A 21,072-nucleotide genomic window follows, 5' to 3' on the forward strand; every position below is an offset into this window, starting at 1 on the left:
TCCCCATACCATGACCGATCCTCCTCCAAAGCGGTCATTCTCTATCACGCAAGCATCTGCATAGCGCTCGTGGGTACGTCTATAGACACGACGTCGGCCGTCTGCCCGGTAAATCGAAAACCTGGACTCATCTGAGAACAGGACCCTTCTCTAACGTTGCATTGGGAAGCGTCTTACGGAATGTGCGTTTAGCCATTGCATTCGTGTGGCACGTCGTCGCGCATTAAGCTGTGGTCTTAGACCGAAGACACGCAGTCGAGTATGCACTGTCTTTGGATCAATTGGAACATGATGACGCTCAATTGTGTTCCTTGCTGTTTCCGTGGCCGTCAGAAAGCGATTGCGTAGGTGCGAAAGTCGCATTGCCCTATCCTGCCGACGCATCCTCACACGAGGGCGACTGCTCCGGGGACTGTCTGCAACCCTTCCGGTGGCATGTAGTCTTTGGATGAGACGGCAAATGTTCGATGGATGGACTCCAAATTGATTAGCGACCTGATTTTGCGGGGTACCTTCCATAAGAAGTTTAATGGCACGACCCCAGTCAACTTCGGACAGTCGTGCCATTTTTTACGGTGAACTGTTTATGCTTAAAATGTGGGAAATCAAGACGGATATGTCTGAAGATTCGCACACACAGATTTTGAACCAATATACTGGGTTCGAGATATCGTGCTTTTGTCTCTTATTCTTTTGTACAAGCGGCGTGCGCAGTTTAGTTATGCATCAGTGATTTTAATACGGTACCATAGGGACCTAACTCAAATGCACCCATTTGTCAAGTTTCAAGTGTTTACATCAAGGATTTAATTTACAATATTAACTTTCTGCTAATTGCGTTTCTGTTTCCTCTCAGTATATACATGTATAACCAGTGTGTAGTTCGGTGTGTAATCATGTTATCGACAAACTTGTCTGAGAATCAGTCTTTTATATCATAAAACACTTTGATGTCAATAGGTCCTGATTGTAGTTATTACAACAACAGTAACGAGTCACTGGATTGACACCATATGAGAAGTACTTGAAACAAGGGGAGATAATCAATATGGCACTCTATAACGGTTGAAGTGAGGCCGAATCACAACCTTTCTGTTGATTTTGGTCAGTAATGTGTTTACATTGTTCACCTATTGACAGGGTTGTCGAAACGCTTGGAATCAATAACCAACTTTAGAACTAGATATAAAACCACTGTTTATCATCAGAATCGCCACAACTCATTCACAACTGACAATTATGCCATAATAAACACTGTCGACTCAGAATAGGTCGTTTGCCCCCCAGGACTGTTCTTCGTTGTAATTCAATGACTAATTAGAACTCTTCTCTGTTAACGAAGAAATACTAGTCCAGTGAAAACGTATCTGTTTTTACTTTGAAGTACTTCTCTAATAATTTTGCTATATAAATAAAGAAATGCAAATTTGTCCTTACATGATTGGCTGTATCAACGTTTGATTTAAAGAAAAGTTTGACCAATCAGATATGTGGAAATGCTTGTCCAAACTGATCTGTACAAATAATTGTCCAATTAGATATAAAGAAATGCTTGTTTAATCAAATTCGTAGAAATGTTTGCCCAATCAGAATTGCTATGTCTTAAGAAGACATGACCATAGTATTCCAGACAGATTTATGTGATAACGACATGTATTTCCACTGAAACATCGCTCTTATCATAAATGTTGTAACTGAAATGATTTAGAAAACATATAGAAACAATAGTATCATCATTACCAGCTAAAGATTTAAATTTGCCTAAAATAATTTGCCTCCAAATGAACAGTTTAAGTTACATGTATCTTGAGAATCAAAATAACGTAAAAACAATGTTGTATGACAGCTGACGCTATCCACTAATTTTCTGATACCGTTTTGCTGTTTGTGACAATTTGATGTCACCATCAGTTGATGGTGATGTGTCTCCTGTGTCGAGTAAGGGTTGTTTGCTAGACATATACTCTTGGAACCGAGGCCATAACAATTATTTGACCCAGAATCGATAAAATACTGACCATGGGCTAGCGGGGGATGAGTGGTCAACAAGCTGATGAGAGATTTGCTGGGCATTGATTTATCAGAAACACAGACACCGCGGCCATTCTACCAAAAGATTAACGTCTCCCGCTCGAAATTGTTCCAGTTTTTGAGTTGTATTATTCCCTAAGAGTATTGTCCTTCGTTAAGAAACGTATCTCTCATGTAAAAATTACCATTGCTCCGAAAACTGCATCTTTTTCGTTTAGAATTATTCACATTGTTTAACCTTATATAAAAGATTCCTTGGGTTTTCTTTTCCTATCTTTATAAAGATAAAACGAAGTTTAATACATTTCAGAATCAGTTAAAACTTTTGTTTTTCTAAGCCTTTTGACATATTGTTAATTGTTAAACTATCTTAATTTTTAGGAAAAGCCAGACGTTGATCTGAATTGATATGCTTGGTGAAAATATTGCCACTATTATAGAATAGACGTTCTTACATTGTGTAACACAGTCTTCTGGTTGTGTTTGAACTTCTATTCTATTGACATTACCAACCTTAGGAAAATGCTCCGAACTACTTCTGCTATATTCAGTCGTTAGTTTTGGCTTGTTGCGTGGGCTTTTTTCAATTTCAAGATGATCTGTGATCTAAGATTTCTTTTACGATATAACACGAAGGCGGTTGTAACGTGTTCTCTAGTATAACTGACTCGTCATATCAGAGCTGGTTGTAAGCCTGTACACCAAGATCGATCGCCTGTAAGACGATGCTGTTGTGATAGACAGGTGGCGTAAAGTCACAGGAATATTCACCACCACTGCAAGCATTTTAAGTGAACATATATCAAATCGATGTGTATTGACGTGTACGTCACTGATATTGCCTAGATGTTATGTAGATCACGATTGTCTGACATAACAAGTTATGAAAATTAAATCAGAAACTAACAGATTAGATTACATAACATCAATAACGATATTGTCATTTCCGTCCGGTTTGTTCATAATTCATATTTCACTCTCCGTCATTGCTGTGACGGTGTTTCTGTGACGTCATGTTTCTAAGGAATAGATTTGGAGATATTGTTATATTTACTTGTTCACTAAATATTGTTCGACAGTCTTATGTTAAAATATTTTTGACAGATATAAAAAGGACTTCAACAAACCTCCTTGTCTGATACATTATTAGGTAAAATACACGATATTTTATCTAAATATTAAACTATATGTATCAAGTGTATTAGGCACACGAGTTCAGAGTGTTAAAAGATTAAAAATTGACCTTCACGGAAAAGTGGTCACACGAGACCAGTGTAATCCCTAGCTATGTGGCTGTAGAATTATGGCCTGTGTGTGTACAGTGACCATCGACAACGTATCTTATATTTTATTATTTGTTTTATACATTGTTATCGGCCAGGGTGTGTTATACACATATAATACATATATAGCGGTAGATATCATTAATAAACGATGGCTATAATTGACAAATGGAACTTAAAATTACTAGACAGAGGTTATAATTGGTGAAGGGTTGATATGATTGATAAATGGTAGTTGTAAGTGAAGTAAACGGTATATATGGTTAGGAAACGGTATCAATAATTATGTAACATAGCTTACTTATCTTATTAGTAGACTGTGGTCATCATTGGTAAACGGTTGATATGGTCAATAGTAGTCATGATTGGGATAAACGGTAAATATTATTTGTGTATGGTTGCTATAATTGGTATACGCATTTATTATTGATAGACGATACTTATAATTGGTAAACGGGAGTTGAACTTGGTAAACTGTTATATATAATGTATGTAATTGATAAATGGTAGTTTCTCATGTTCGCAAATGAAAAACGGTAGCTATAATTGAGAAACGATAGTTATAATCGATAAACAGTAGTTATAATAAACAGAGTTATAACGATAAAGTAATTATAATCGACTGGTAAACGGTAGTTATAATTGATAAACGGTAGTTATAATCGCTAAATAGTAGTTATAATCGATAAACGGTAGTTATAATAGATAAATGGTAGTTATAACTGGTAAACGGTAGTTATAATTGATAAACGGTAGTTATAATCGATAAACGGTAGTTATAACTGGTAAACGGTAGTTATAATTGATAAACGGTAGTTATAATCGATAAACGGTAGTTATAATCGACAAACGGCAATTATAATCGATAAATGGTACTTATGATTAATAAACGATAGTCATAGTTAGTATAGAAAGTAAGAATGATTTTCTTGAACGGTCTGAGAGACGTTGAAATAGTAGGCCAATACAATAAATGCTAATGTTTATTCGAATTGTATTTGGATTTACATGTATTTTTTCGGTACACCCTACGCTATGACACAAAAGTGCAATCACAATTCCGCATTCTGGAAGGCAAGCCATATAAATCGCTTCCTTAGAAATGTTACATAATGTGATGCAAGAGTTAAATAGCATTTGAGTGACTCCGTCGTCTGTGGACACTCTCTGTAAGACCTTTTAGCTTTCAAACTCCAAACAAAAGCAAGTTTATGTGGAGATCAGGAAAAGATCAATGAGTGCCCAGCAGTACCGAAGAATAAAGACTTATCACTCAAAGAAATACAGAAATAGACAGGATGATGGTGAGGAATCGACAATATCCAATAATATTGATAATACCCTTCCGAGAATCAAGCATTTACAACCAGGATATAGCTAGTATCGACTTAATATCAACTCGAACAAAACATTTTAACTAGACCAACTCAAAGACTTGTTCCTTTTGAACGTAATTCAATATATTTCGAATATACTTCAATATAAAAAAATATTTACAAAGGGTTGGGAAAAACAGCTTAGCAGAATTACGTCCTTTGTTTTATATATAATATTTAAACAATCTAAAGGTTCATATTCTGTGTGTAATGTTTATTTTTTGATAGATCAGTGTATCTAAAAGAAACAATTTATTTTTGTAGTGTTTTACATATGTTTTTAAATGTTGAAATTTCTGTTCAAATGCAGTTTATACATAAGTAAAACAGTGAAATATTCACATTTTGAAAGTTTTTTTTTCTTTATTTACGCTCCTTAAAAACAAAATTCGTCGTTCACTGGATGTCATACGCAATAATGGAATAGCAAACAGCTGATTCCAATTTCATAGGAAAGTTTGTCAACTTCAGGAAGTAAACAAAAATTAGTTTCACAATAGCGTCATCTATTCTATCACATTTTTTGTATTCTAAAAAGAATATCATCATTTCCATTCACATAAATATTGCTTTGAGTTTTCTAGTTTATACAAAATAAACTCACAAAATAGATAATAGCATAAACGTAATAGCGAAGTCATACTATTGTTTACCTCTATCGTACAGCAGTCCGTCTCCCTACTCGTCAGACTTGACGTTTAAACGTCATTTTTTTGGAGCGCCAAATTGAGAATACACACAGGAAATTTAGATATTTACAAAATAACATCAAGATGTCTTTGTGTCTCAGTCAAATATAGATCTTTGAATGTTGGTCATCAACAAACAAATGTCAAAAAGTCATTAATGAAAACGCCATGAAAATTTGAAAATTGTCTAAGAAATATATTAATATGAAATTCAACAAAATAACTTATAATAAGAGAAGTAAATAAGACTAATACAGAAACAATATCAATATGTATAATCTAGTAGTGACAACCATTCCGTCTAACAAATAGGATACATGCCGGAGTAAGCTACCCGATTTCGTAACTATTGTCACGTAGTCAACGTTGCTATATGAACGGATGATAACGCGTTAATCACATTTAGTACCAACAGAATCAAGTATAAACAGCTAAAGGAAAATACTTTGATAAGTCAATCGTATTCCGCATGACGCCAAATTAAACACAGAATTGTAAAACATAAAAAACGTTCGCAAATATATAAAGTTACATAGTAATGTCGTACCATGTTCTAACCAAAACTAAAGCATGCATTCCTTATCTTTTGTAAAAAATATGTGTTTAATTTGAAAGCTTGTATCATCTAACCATTATAAAGGGTGTTTTTCTGTGCCAGAAAAGAACCATCAATGCCACGAGGTCGTTTAAATACCAGAACTCGGACATTCGACACACATATATTCCTCTTTAGTATGGATTACTTTGAAGTTACTGTTTGAATTCAGTCATGCATGCCTTTCATTCAGTATTCGCCTATTTTCTAAACTATTTGGGCTAAGTTATGCAGGCAATGCGTCATTCCTATTTTTAACAGATTAAGAATGGTCTGATATATCCGTACAACTGTTTCTTTTTTCCGCATGACCTGCTGCAGTCAAATGACATTAGCTGCTGTGACATTGTAAAGATGCAAATAAATGTCTTAATTTTCATCCTAACTTATGCCGGCTGTGCAGAAGATATGACCGTGAACACTCGGATCTCGCAGATGATTCCTTCGTATCGTTGATGACTCCTCCTTTCCTTTGATAACTCCTTCTTTTCGTTGATGACTCCCCCCCCCCTTTCGTAGATGACTCCTCCTTTTCGTTGATGACTTCTCCTTTTCGTAGATGACTTCTCCTTTTCGTTGATGACTCCTCCTTTTCGTTGATGACTCCTCCTTTTCGTAGATGACTTCTCCCTTTCGTTGATGACTCCTCCTTTTCGTTGATGACTCCTCCTTTTCGTTGATGACTCCTCCTTTTCGTTGATGACTCCTCCTTTTCGTAGATGACTCCTCCTTTTCGTTGATGACTCCTCCTTTTCGTAGATGACTTCTCCTTTTCGTTGATGACTCCTCCTTTTCGTTGATGACTCCTCCTTTTCGTTGATGACTCCTCCTTTTCGTTGATGACTCCTCCTTTTCGTTGATGACTCCTCCTTTTCGTTGATGACTCCTCCTTTTCGTAGATGACTTCTCCTTTTCGTTGATGACTCCTCCTTTTCGTTGATGACTCCTCCTTTTCGTTGATGACTCCTCCTTTTCGTTGATGACTCCTCCTTTTCGTTGATGACTCCTCCTTTTCGTTGATGACTCCTCCTTTTCGTTGATGACTCCTCCTTTTCGTTGATCTCTTCTCCTTCTCGTATACGAGTCCTACATTTTGGTGATAACTCCTTGGTTTCGGAGGTGACTCCTCCTTTCAAGTGATTACTCCTTTGATGAAATTAGCTGAACAGATTGTTAAACAAACGATTGAATAAAAAAGTCTTCAAAAGCTTAATCCATGATGCGTGCGAGGTTTTTGAACAATATTAACAGGTGGAAATCTATAAAAAAAATGTGCCAGTTCGAGGTACAACACCTAAAGATAAACAGCAATGCCTTCTGCTGTGAGTATTCTATCAAATTGACTTTTCGGAAAGGTAAATTGACGGGCGTTCCAATGGACAGCTGTAAGACAGCCGAGTAAGTTGCAAGAATTTGTGCCCAATCACTTTGATGCATTGTCAATAAAATATGACTGACTGAGAACGAGATAGCTGTATCTTTTCATGTCAACACTGGGGTGCCACCGAATCTTTGTTGATTTAGTACTCAACTCTAAAATAACGTCTAGATTTTAACTATATTACGTTTTATCTCAGAAAATTCCAAGTATGTACTGTGCATGAGTTTGTGTACTAGCAACTTGTACCGGAAATACAGCACATGAACCGAATATTAAGGTTTTCTTAATTAACTTTGGATTTGTTTCCAATATCTGCTGACTATCACTCCGTACATTGATTAAAATGGCGAATATCATTGTTTAATATGACTTGTCATTTGTACTGTTTGAAACATTTCCCCACATTATTACGGTTGCTGTAATGGAAAACCGGAATCCCTTGGTAAAAGTGATATGAGATACGTAATAAAATTTCTTGGAATTGGATTAAATAATTTATTCAAACAAGAATAAATAAATATCTGACGTCTTTATCATTACACAGAGATAAATACAATACTTATTGTGGCGGGTATTCTTGAAGCTCTATCTGGCCCCACTTTCATGAGTGGTTTCTTAATATGCTTAACATGCGGATTTACTTCCTCAACTTCAGATCACCAACAAGGCAGGCTTTATGGACTTGAGGAAAAATTCCTACTCGCCTTTTGCGTTTTAATCTATAATGCTTAACAGAAGGAAATAATGTGTCGTCTTACAGCTGTTTGTCATTTTCAGGGTCACCTAACGCAATTTAATTATTCTTCGATATAAACCCTAATACGAGAGAAACAACAACAAATAAATAAATAAATAAATAAATAAATAAATATAGAAAGAACAGTGAGACAGGATCAAGACAATATACGCGTTAAAAAAATTACAGTATAAGTTTTAGTATAACTTTTTTATTTTTCATTTCAAATCAAAGTTTGAATTTAAGCTACCTATACTTTTAAGTATATAAAGGAGACATACAAATATTGATGACCCCCGACGTGGGTTACAGGTAGTCATAACAAGAGGAGGTATATATTGACACACGGTTGACCAGATCAGGAGCTTCCCTTTTCATTTACTCTATTGATTTGGTATCAACGGGTAGGAAGCTATTTGAATTCAACACAGCCTATCGAACTTAGGTGTTTCAGTACATCTGTGTTCATAAAAGCACACACTGGTATTATTTGTATGTGTAGTTGGTATTTGATGATATCTGTTAAGCTTTTCTCTGTATAAAACGCCTGTACTAATTGTACAATATATACGCTATGTAAACATATTCGATATCCAGGCCAGAACGTATATGTGAACAGTTACTACAAGGCTAGCTCGCCAATATACAAAGGTGTGGGTCGTTTAAATAATTACTATGAACATATACAATGTCAGAAATAGACAAGTACACCGAATTCTATACACTTAAAGAATAGATGGCCAGTTCTTGATGTCTATTGAGGACAAGACACTTTTAACGAGAGCAGTATTTATCTATCTGACAGAAGATAATGAAAGTTTAATTCCATACAGCTTGATAAACGGACTCAAATCGTCTATTTTACCGAATGGGTTTATGTTTTTATGAACTTGCAACTCTTTCCAAAATGGTATAAATGTAGGTTGTCTACGTAATATTTTAGCTGTAGCGCGGGTCATGGAATATTTGTAAATACCTGTAACACAGATAAACACACTAGCGATCATGGTGTAAAATGATGTAATTATACAAAAAAATATTAGGAACGGAAAATTTATTAAGAGTGTCACATTTGTTGTTAAGACAAACATAACATAGGGATGGGATTGAGAATCTTTCCCATGTCCCTTCTGAATCTATGATACCGTTCTCCAAATCATAGAGACAGGTTTGTCGATACAAGGCAACCTCTCTATACAAGGCTACCACTACTAACATTGAAATACAATTATCTTGGTAGCATAGACAAAGAAATCTGTATATATGGTTACGCTATTAAGATATATGACAATTATCTTATTTTCTTCAAACCATTTTGCCTTTGTAGGGCAACTGCAAATTCAACATTGTCGTCTTCCTGTTTGATTGCTTTGCTTTATTGGAGTAATATTATTGTCCTCTCGACATTTCTGTGTTATTTCGAGTTAAAGCTCATTAGTAAGAAATACTGAAATGGCGTTAACTTTCGTATATAAAAAAATGAAAATGTTTGGAATACATTACTTACCTGCGTGTGTTATGTTGAAATGACATGTGTTAGCGTAACTCTAAGTATACTTACTGGAAAATAAAGCATGGATAAATTGTCACAACATGCTTTAATTTATTCTGAAAAATAACCAGCACCATAAACTTTATATTCCATAAAATACGTGTTCGGAAAGGCTACACATGATTATTCAAGAAAATATGTAAATTTCAACAGTAAGAACGTGATCGTTGTCTTTATGGAGTTTGTTTACAAATACCATTATCTAATACATATGTATTTCACTAAGATATATGAATAACGAAAAGATTCACAACACAGAAGACTGTATACTAATGGACTTTAAAACAGGTCGAAATACACTTTATTCAGAGTAGCGCCCTGTCAACTTGTTATAAATTATTTAATCGGCCGATATCTCTGAACTGTGACAATCCCACAGTTATAGTTGAGACGGACCACTTTGAACACATTTTTTACTTTGTTTTTCGGATTTCTTTTATTCTTCTCTCCTTAACGTATAAAAAAGGTTGGATGAATTCAACCAAGTATAAGCCGGGCAATATGCGTCTAAGAGAATCATCGACTGGTTACATTAATCACGAGTAAAGCTCATTAACAAAACAAATAGTTCTCGTAATGGTTTTTTGTATAGAATACTATACATTACTCTGATGTCGTTACTGTACGACTTTTATGAGTGGTACAGAACATGGGACAATATTTAAATCAACGAGACATGAATGACTGTCGCACAGATCTGGTCCTTGAAAATAAAGATTAATGGAAAGAAGTTAAATGTAATCCGATAATAATGTTTCCCGGCGTGTCTGCTCTTATAACATTTGGTAACCCACTAAAGAAAAACCGTCGGAATCTACCGCTAGAATAATAGACTGCAAAGAATTGCAGAAAAGCAGTCAATATCCCGGAATTAACCTATAAATTGATCGGAAATCACCACTTTTAACATATATTCGCTTAAATAAGTTGAATAAATATCACAAAATATAAATATTGTGTATGAAAAATATTATGGATGACTTGATATATGTATATGAGTTTCTCAAAATTTGTTTTATTTACAGCGATATTGTAATATAACAATGATTAATAATCCGCTATCATACCTGTAGGTTCTATCAGATATTGGGAGTTATTTATACTTATTTTCTTTAATTAAAATCTTATATCAAAGGACATTGTTCCCTTTGATCGCGTGATGAACCGAGGTGTTCTTCGTCCTATAAATAACTGATCAAAGTAGATTCGCCAATAAGGTACATTTTTAGAAATGGGGTCAATATCGTTAACTAGTTATATATTTAGATTCCCAGAATTCTGCTGCAGATGTCTACATGCTAGACTTGCCAGAACACAAGTCCGTGCAAAACAATTACTCCTAATATAACAGGCAGCATGTAAACACAGCAAAGTGTAGTAAAACAGCCACATCTATATACACAGTGCCTATTGGATTTACTCTATGATAGAACAGTTCCAGATTTAAATATTTATTTGTATAGTGTAATCACTAGCACTCTCGGGGGATACTATATGGATTATACTCTTTTCCAGATCCAACACTGTCGCACTGCAGAATCTTTCAAAGTCGGTCAGAGGGTCCACGCCATCGTATTTTCGCATTTTCGTATTATCGACATTATGTTGAGGGAGCAAGAATGCTATTTTTTTAAAATTTGACCCCTGATACTTATGGCAGCTGATATAAGTCCTTTCGTTTACCTTGGATTCTAAACATCGTTTTTTCGAAGCGAAAGAACGAAATAACGTGAAAATGTAACAGGTAATAAAGAAAAGCTCGAGATCGAAAACTTTAAGTCGAGAACGTTCAAATAATTCCGCGGACTAATACTACTGGGGGTGCCAGGGGCAATGATTGTATAGATAGGCTGGCTAAATTTCCCGTCCCATTGAGCTGTTTGCTTTTTCGGGTCAATTTAAAACTACTAGCAAACGAGGGGTGTCTACAGGTGAAATTAGAGAACGATCTATTAAGCATTCCTGAGGAACTGTGGACCACGTGGAACATGCGCATAAAACGTTGTAATGATCCATTAATCGTTACTCAAGAACTGTGTATAACAACCTACAATATAAAAATTCAAGATGGCCGCCTGACTGCCATTCTGTTTAGCTGATTAGGCAAAAATTTAAATAGGAACCAGTAAAGGCTATGCCGTGGAAGGGAAGTGTGAAATTTAAAAAAAAAGATCAATTTAGTATCCCAAAAGAAACAGAAATAGCTTTAATTGTAAAATAAACGAATAAATAAAAAAAATCAAAGAATCAAAGATTACCGTCTGAGACAACATGAGAGGAACTTGCATCTAAAAGAGAACCATATCATATTTCTAAAAAAAAACAAAACAGCGATTACAAACTTTTTATCTGTCAAAATTTAAGATGTCCGGCTGTCAGCCATTATGATAAAAACAATATTTCTTATGGAATATATATGACAAAAACATACATGTACCTGTACACGCGGTACTCTGAGCACCAATGACAATGACTTTTATGATCGCAATATCTACATCTGATAGTGTAAAACGACGGGATGTAAATCCGGGCGTTGTTGGGCATTTACAAGTCTATCACAATTTCCGGTTACAGCGTCTGGCAAGCGTCAGTGTGATACAGTTAAAGTTACAAAAATTCCGCGGGAATAAGACTGTCAGTCGAAACATCGTCCTATTTTTTGTAGGATTTTCAGAAGTTTCTAGTATGGTAACTACGGACAAAATATTACACTGAATATCGGTTATGTTATATTTAGTGTGACTGGACCTGCATTTCTTTGAGGTTTCGGTAGATACCCGGATGATGACGGGTTTGCCGACATCTCACTGCAGTACTGCAGTACAGCTGACTTTCTAAGCTTACATGTGAAACATAAACTTATTTTCATTTGAGTCTTATGGTCATTTGGTATTTGAAAAAAAAACAGTATAACATTAACAGCTGTATTTTACATATAGAACGTCCTATTCCTGAGATATCGAAACAAAATTTATCTTGAATTAGGCTACCGTACGAATTTAATAGGAGCGCCATTGAAAAGCAGTGCCGTAAAAGTTTATGCCTATGATAGACCTATATAGTTACGTACCTGGTTAGTTGGAACAGAAAATACAAACCACTAAGACCAGAAGGCATTTCGTTTTGGTCCGTTGGCTACCTTGGCAAGGAATTATTTAAGAATTAGGAAACTGTAGCTGTATATATTTTCATGCTATATAAGCAAATTTATCCGTACATAGGTTCTGGAAACACCCTGCATCCATCAGTAAAACAGGGGAAACGGGATGTGAATTATGTTTACTTTATACAGTACACTGACATTTAGTCTTAATTCGAATCATAGTAAAGTAATTACTTCTGTTTTATTTTAAAGTTCGGTGCACAACCAGCTTGCTGTAGGAAGCAAACAGGACAGAGTGAGACCAGACATACAAGATCAACATGGTAAGAAATGTCAACTATAATTTATTGTTCGTGAATATCAGTCATCTAATTGTGGTTTCCTATTGCAGTAAGGCACCTCACATGCTTCCATCTGGACCAACAAGAGCGATTATATGAGCTGGCAATTTGTTTTGCAATTATTGTTTAATAAATAAACTTTATTGACATATTAATACAACAATATATATACCTTTTAGTACAAAGATAGATAGACTTATAATACAAAGATTCATAGACATATTAAAACAAAGATACATAGACATATTAATACAAAGATACATAGACATATAATACAAAGATACATAGACATATTAATACAAAGACACATAGACATATTAATACAAAGATACATAGACATATAATACAAAGATACATAGACATATTAAAACAAAGATACATAGACATATAACACTTTCTTATTTTTTTCCCCATGATTTGAACAAACTGTTGTACCATTTGTAACCCATTTAATGTCAAATTAAAAAAACAAACCTTGATACAGACTCAAAAAATTTTATTCTTTCATAAATCTTCAGATTTGAAAGCAACTGAGCAGACCTATTGTTTATATCAAATGCATGTAAAAGAATAATTATATTGGTGAATTATATAACAAATCAAAGATATTTTTCTATGATACAGGCCTTCATATATATATATCACTTATTAAATGATGAAAAGGGAAAGAATATAGAATTGTTTGTTATTCTTCAAGGATGCACATATTTTAATACCCCTCACTTGGTTAAGGAGGATGTATAAAGTATTATCAATTTGCCTGTTCATCTGTCCGTCCATCTGCAAATTTTTTTTTACAAAATATCTTATGAACCCACAGACATTTTGAAATAAATAATTCAAGCTTTCAAATTTCTTCAAGGTATCTATATGTATCTCATGAATATCTCAACAGATTTAGTTATTTAAGTCCTGGCCCATTTTGCTTTTATTATGCCTAAGATACCATTAGAATATCGCTAAAAACTGAATTCATGTATCAAAATATTTCCATTACTGATACATTTTATATAGCTTATTCCTTATCTTTATGTTGCAGTGATATCATTCGAAATATGTGTAGCAAACCGCTACAAACTAAACAAGAAATACAGAAAGTTGAGCAGTAAATTAAATGAAGACCCAGAAAACCTTTCCCTGCGAACAAACACAACGCAAGCTCAGGTATGTAATTGTAATAAAGAATACTTACATTTTCTTTCGGCAGTTAACATTTCATAATAAATGGCACATGTCATTTACGTACAGTAGAGTGATTTTACATGGTCCTTTTATGTTTATTTGCAGCTTGCCGCACACGCAGAAAATGATGACAATAATCTTGAACAAAAACGACAACAGGGGAAGAAAGTGGTCTATGGACAAGTGGTGCAGGTATAGCTATTGATTGTAGGGATAGATGTCCAGAGTCACATGATCCTTAAATGACCCTTGATGTTGATAGGATGTTAAACAATATATAACAAGTCAAAAGTTACCAACTTACCTGATCTCATCAGTTTAACCTTATTTGGCTAGATCATAACCTGTGAAAATGCTGATGTTGCCTGACATTTCATTACTGTGGATCAAAATATAGAATATAAATCAAGAAAAATCAATCTCAAAAGGCTGGAGGCAAGTTCTTCTTAATTATAGGTCAGTCTTATCCATTAATCCCAAGCTGTATACCTTCGGATATCCTGGTGAAGGACCCATCTACTCACTACTTACTTGAAGCTATGACAGTGTTGGCTCTATCTCAGTTACATAGAGTAATGTAATTTCATTAGTAATCATATGGGAAAGAAAGGACAGAAGAGAAAAATTAAAAACAAATTCTTGGTTGCTGAAGTAAGATAATATCGGATTGTTGTTTGATATGCTGTCTTTATGGTGAAGGAGATTTAATACTATTAGAGGAAGAGAGTTAAAACAGCACAGGATATAATCTAATTACATACATTAGACAACTATACAATGATATTGATCGAGTTCTTGTCAATGTGATGACCATTTAATTAAAATGCTTGCCCTGGGTCTTGATGGACATTTCAAAGTAGAAGATATCATTTATATATGGGTCTGTCCATGAGAATGGTGCATATAGTTGCACAATGGAAAAAAAGATTAACATCAATCTTTCAGCTGTTAACTTGGTCCAGATAAATAAATAATGGAGCTGTTCTAAAACTAGAAATAAAACATTAATGAAACTGATCTTCAGATCAACAAAATCAACAAATTATAAATAAAACAAAACTAACAATATTGAACAAAATAACACTAAACTCTACTTACAGCTGCTAGGCAAAATGTTACTGCCATATGATATGGCAATTAATGATCCTGTTTGAAATCTAAATTTGATAAATAAAGCAGAGCATTAAATCTGAAGAACATTAATTAATTTCAATGACCACATGCATGAAACATTATAACAATTTCTATGATGCAAAACTTTCTTATTGACATATTCCCAAATAGGAAAATAGGTCTTTTTTAATAGCCTTGCTTATTTTCTTAAGTGAGATACAAAATAAAACTATATACCCTACTTGAGCCATTGTCTGGGCAGACCCATGTACATGTATATTAAAGATATCTCCTCTTTCATGGCCTGCAATAGATATAGTTTCCTTGAATGATGCTAATTTTGTCTCCAATACAGTAAATTGAAAGTGCATGATTTGAATGTCTAATTTTTAAATCCTATACAATACAAAGATTTGTATCTGTGGATTTGAATGTCTAGTTTTTAAATAACATACAATGTTAAGATTTGTGTTTCCTTTCAAAGCTAGAGAATACCAGTATTGAAAACACCAGTAAAATATTAAAAAGAATACATGTATATGTTAAGTAGTCTAGTTACCGTCAAGCAACAGTTTTGCACTTAGGTCTAATATATGGGTGTTTCTTTAGAAATTGACAGATATTTTGTTTGAGCACCATGGACTGGAGGCAAGATATTTCTAATACTCCTTCCTATTATACATGTAAATATCATTACCCTGGTGAATGGGAAGGATGAGTCTCCGCGGTGTTGTCAATAGGATTTTATATAATATATTGTTGAGTCTGACAGTAACTGGAAACATGGACAGCTTGATTCAATAAGCAATAGCGATTATATATACATCTACATGGAATTAGTGGTCACCAAGCGCATTGGCACACTGCAATTCCTTTTCCTACCTGTTGGTACCAGTGTATATATTCATTTGTGATGGTAAAAGGTAAAATAGGTTAAAATATCATCGGAATAACCTTGGTTAATTATGATCTCTTATGAAAATGTCTGCCCAATACACGTCCCAACACTGTATCAAAGGTTTAATGCTATTCAGACTAAGGAATTGTAAATATTGATCCTGGCAATGAAGATATGAATATTTCCTTTATGAATTAGAAAGAGGTCAGTTTTATCGCTTTGAAAGAATTATGAGATAAATGTATTGGATTCCTGTCACTGTAAGCATATTTTTACTGGTAAACTTTGAAGAATTATGTGTAGATCTGGCAAAGTGATCTGAAAATGAAAGTATATGAACATTTTTGCTTGTTCAATTCTGGGAATTTTAGGCCTTAAGCAAAAAAAAAAAAAAAATTACAGATATTTTGATATCACTGTAATAAATTGTTCAGTGTATTTATCTTGTTGTCAACCAAAAAAATAATCCGATTCTAATTTTGATTTTTCAAGTTTAATTGTTTTCATAAAAAATTCTTAAATTCATAGTGTTGTTCCATTAGATTCCTGGACATTCACTCGGAACAGATTTCGATAAAATGGTTAAAAGAAACTGTTTGATAAAAAGGAGAAGAAGAAAAAAAGGAAAAACTGAGTATTACTTGAAGTCAGTATAAGGGTGAAACTGTGATTATATAATTGAAAAAGAGAGCTTTTTCCAAGGTACACATAACTTCATACCTCATTTTCAAAAAAATGTTTGTACTGGTGCAGACAAGTCTGTGAATGAACTGTACATACAGTCTTAAAATGTCTTATGTGATGGTTGAATGAATTCTTGAACTTTATCCATGCATGTTCACCAAAAGATCTGATAGAATAACAAACCATTTATGTACAAATTTTCTGTGTCATTATCAAAAATTAAAATGCATATGATTGTCACTCAAAGTAACTAAATAAGAAATGAAAGTTGACAGAATACAACAAGCAGTTTATTTGAGTTTAGCTTACTTCTTAACACTCTTAATAAACTTAATCGAAAAGACAGGTATCCTAGGATTAGATAGTTTGAAGTTTGGATTTAAAGTTTTCAAGGTTATCAGTGCCGCAGGACTCTTTATTTATACTGTGCAGTGAAGACTTTATTGATCTATCTGTAAATTGTGTATAACTGGTATTAAAGCAGTTTTAAAGACGGTTACATCAAAAGATAATTCTGCTGTACAGTTGAATGTAACAGTATAATGTTGTACCTGATACCCTAGGGCCTTGCATAGCGGAGTCCACAAGAATAGATACACACCTTGTGGTATACTAACAGCAACAAGAATATCTTTACAATGTTTTAATTATTGCCTTTAAAATGTAAATCGTACGGAGTTGAATCATGACAGTCTTGTGATACTAGCTGAATGAGAAACATTTTAACTGTAGAAAATAGTGTTTAAAGTTTACAAGACTTTAATTTTCATAAAAATAATGATACATTTGAGCACATTTCAGAGTTACAAAAGCTAGGATATCAGTTTCAATTAGTTTAGAAAAAATGTCAGTTAAAGGGTTAATTATAAATGGACACATACACTGGGTGTGCATATAATATATTAATGTGAATCATAATAAAATCATGACCATGCCAATTTAAAATGACTATTCAAATTGGGTAACCAAGGGGACAGTATAGAGAAAAATATTATGGTACAGTGTACATACTGAAAGCAAAAGTAATTTTTATTTTTAGACATGATCATTACTTTGGCCTGTATAAATGTTTGTAAACTAAATATTAAATGGATTTCAACACCAATGAGGGATCTTTTGTTGATTGTCCCTCCCGAGACCTCTGTGGTCATTTTAGTTACCAGACAATGGTGACTGAAGAGCTTAGTAGTACTGACCACCAGTGTGTACCGTATTTATCCTGTGACAAGCCCAGGAGTAAATACATTCTAGTTTGCCTTATTACAAGATAATGAAATAAGATGCAGCTTTAGAAAGAAGTTCGTTAGCTGCACAATAGTAATATGGAGGGGGGAGGGGGCGGCTTATTGTCACATGAGGTACATAATAAAAATCAAGGGAGGGGGGGGCGACTTATTGTCACATGAGGTACAGAATAAAAATCAAGGGAGGGGGGGGCGACTTATTGTCACATGAGGTACATAATACATTTCTTCTGATGACTAAATTAGTGGAAGAGGTGCCATTTTGGACCTTGTTCTGCACAAAAAGCATAAAGTGTACCAAGCTCACCTTGTAGAACCAGCTGAGTTCATATATTATCATTCTTTTCCATAATGCTTCGTCCAAGCAGGGTATATATTAAAAATGGGACAATTTTGTCAGCACACTAAACAACAGTGACCTGGCAATTTCTGGTGTATGGTTTTGTTGTTAATGGCTGGGTAATTGTATATTGTTACGAGTCACCAGACTATATGATCCAGGTGTTGACACAAAGGGTTCATGATGAAAGGATTTTTAATACACAATCTTAATCAGATCTTACAGATTTTAAGTATTTAGTGGCTAGCTCATTTGTAAACAAGGGAATGGACAGAGTAATCCAGCTTTATATATTGAATGTTTTGTTTTCATATGATATAACAAATTTAGTAGAAACTTAGGTCATGTACATGGAGCTACATTTCATTACTGAGTGAGAATATAGAATGACTGTAGAATGGTGTAAAATTCTGTCTAAAGTAATGACATAAAATTGAAAAAAAAACGAAAAATAAAAAAAATGAAAAAATAAAATGAAGAGATGAAAAAGAATATACCATGTCAATCCTCCAATAATGTAGTGAGCCAACAAATTATTAATGGCTCAGGCAGGAGGTGGGCTTATTACAGGACAAGGTTAGGGAGTCTATAAATGATATGGACTCATAGTTATGATATGTCAGTGGCATTTGGTGGTAATTTTTGGCTGGGTTGCACATAGGGGTACCAGTTTTGTAGAATCAACTCCTCCTAGAGTTTTTGACGTAGAAGTTTGAAACTTTGTAGGATGTTTATATATATGTTGAAGATGTGGCCCTTTTATTATGGATTCATTCCAGAAGTTTTTTCTGGATTTTCACAATTTTCATGGAAGCTTTAAATTCGTGCTTTGAAAGCAAATTGCAAATATAGCAAAATATAACCCCCTGCCAAATAAAAACACTTTACTGTACAAACATAAAGAAAGAAACTGTTAAGTTCTTAGCCCACCATCCATAGTGGGCTGATCAAATCACCAGTCTTAGCCCACCATCCATAGTGGGCTGATCAAATTACCAGTCTTAGCCCACCATCCATACTGGGCTGATCAAATCACCAGTCTTAGCCCACCATCCATACTGGGCTGATCAAATCACCAGTCTTAGCCCACCATCCGTAGTGGGCTGATCAAATCACCAGTCTTAGCCCACCATCCATACTGGGCTGATCAAATCACCAGTCTTAGCCCACCATCCGTAGTGGGCTGATCAAATCACCAGTCTTAGCCCACCATCCGTAGTGGGCTGATCAAATCACCAGTCTTAGCCCACCATCCATAGTGGGCTGATCAAATCACCAGTCTTAGCCCACCATCCGTAGTGGGCTGATCAAATCACCAGTCTTAGCCCACCATCCACAGTGGGCTGATCAAATCACCAGTCATCCGTGGTCCATCATCTGTTGTCCATTTCTGAAACTTTTCTTGTTATCACAGTTTCTAAGAAACTACTACAAGAACCTTCTGAAATTCCACATATAAATCACCTTGGGGCGCTAGATGTCCATTGTCTATTTTTGATCATCGCCAAATTAAAAATGACTGCAACTTCTTTCTTCAAATGCCCTTCTTCTGCACCAATTCATAAAACACAACCAAACTTTCTGTCTTATAACAAATATTCTACATAGTCAACAAATGAAACACCCTTAACTAACTGTCTTATAAATACCATATAACATTGCACTCATCCTGCAACCCGGCCAATTGTGGCTTTGCCCCATTTTATTGGACAGCAATAGAAACGAATGGGTCTTCAGCCAGATGTGGGCTTATTGTTAGATAAATATAGTATATTTAACAGGAAAATCATTTATCTTGGTATATTTATTCATTCATTTGTCTTTTTTTCAGTTAAAGAATATTTTCTCCGGGAAATACATCCATGTTAGCACAACAAAGACCTCCGAAACGGAGAGCAACAACATGGCGGTATGTGGATATATGTCCAGAAAATTTATTTATAACATATCAATAAGATTTTAGATTCTCTATCAACTTTGCCTCTTGATGACAAGTTTACTGAAAATGCAAGTAAATCAGTCTTACCATGGAAATATATTTTTTTTGACCAATCACACAGTAACAAGTAAAAAAAGGGAGAGAATCATGTTTTGGTAATTTTTAGTTTGGATTGAAAACATGTCCCTTTTAATGACTTTAATTATAATTCAATCTTACCATATATTATGTTTATTTTTTAACATACTTGAATCTTTTCCAGGTGGAATTACTGGATCACAATGCCAAGCATGCCCAGTTTAAGATCATGCCCCGATACAAGGTCAAGGCCGAGGGAGATGTGGTATGTAGTAGACAATGTTGTAGTGTATTGTAGGAATTTAACTCTAAAGAATGTGTGGTTTGAGGACAGAATGTTTTACCCTATGTAAGATATGGCAATTTAAACAAAAATCAGAAAACAATATAAAATCCAAGCAAGTAGAATTTTATGGCCCTATTTGTTTCATTCAAATAAATTAAACTCGCAAAATTGTTCCTTCAAAATATGAGGTTAGTGTGAAGTTGGGGTCTGTTGAAAGTTTC

The 21,072-nt window shown here is 34.4% G+C and overlaps 1 protein-coding gene across 1 annotated transcript in view; it reads left to right on the forward strand.

Moving 5' to 3' along the window:
• The window catches only part of LOC132545854 (inositol 1,4,5-trisphosphate receptor type 3-like), a 143,107-nt gene that overhangs the window by 8,249 nt on the left and 113,786 nt on the right, over positions 1–21,072 (forward strand). Inside the window, exons 2-6 of the mRNA XM_060209525.1 lie at positions 12,999–13,069; positions 14,127–14,251; positions 14,375–14,461; positions 20,380–20,457; positions 20,750–20,830. Of these exons, the coding sequence (XP_060065508.1) occupies positions 12,999–13,069; positions 14,127–14,251; positions 14,375–14,461; positions 20,380–20,457; positions 20,750–20,830 (442 nt within the window). The remainder of the gene's footprint in view (positions 1–12,998; positions 13,070–14,126; positions 14,252–14,374; positions 14,462–20,379; positions 20,458–20,749; positions 20,831–21,072) is intronic.

This window comes from Ylistrum balloti, unplaced genomic scaffold, assembly GCF_031769215.1.
Source record: "Ylistrum balloti isolate Yb309-2 unplaced genomic scaffold, AGI_CSIRO_Ybal_v1 Utg369858, whole genome shotgun sequence".
Classification (NCBI taxonomy): Eukaryota; Metazoa; Mollusca; class Bivalvia; order Pectinida; family Pectinidae; genus Ylistrum; species Ylistrum balloti.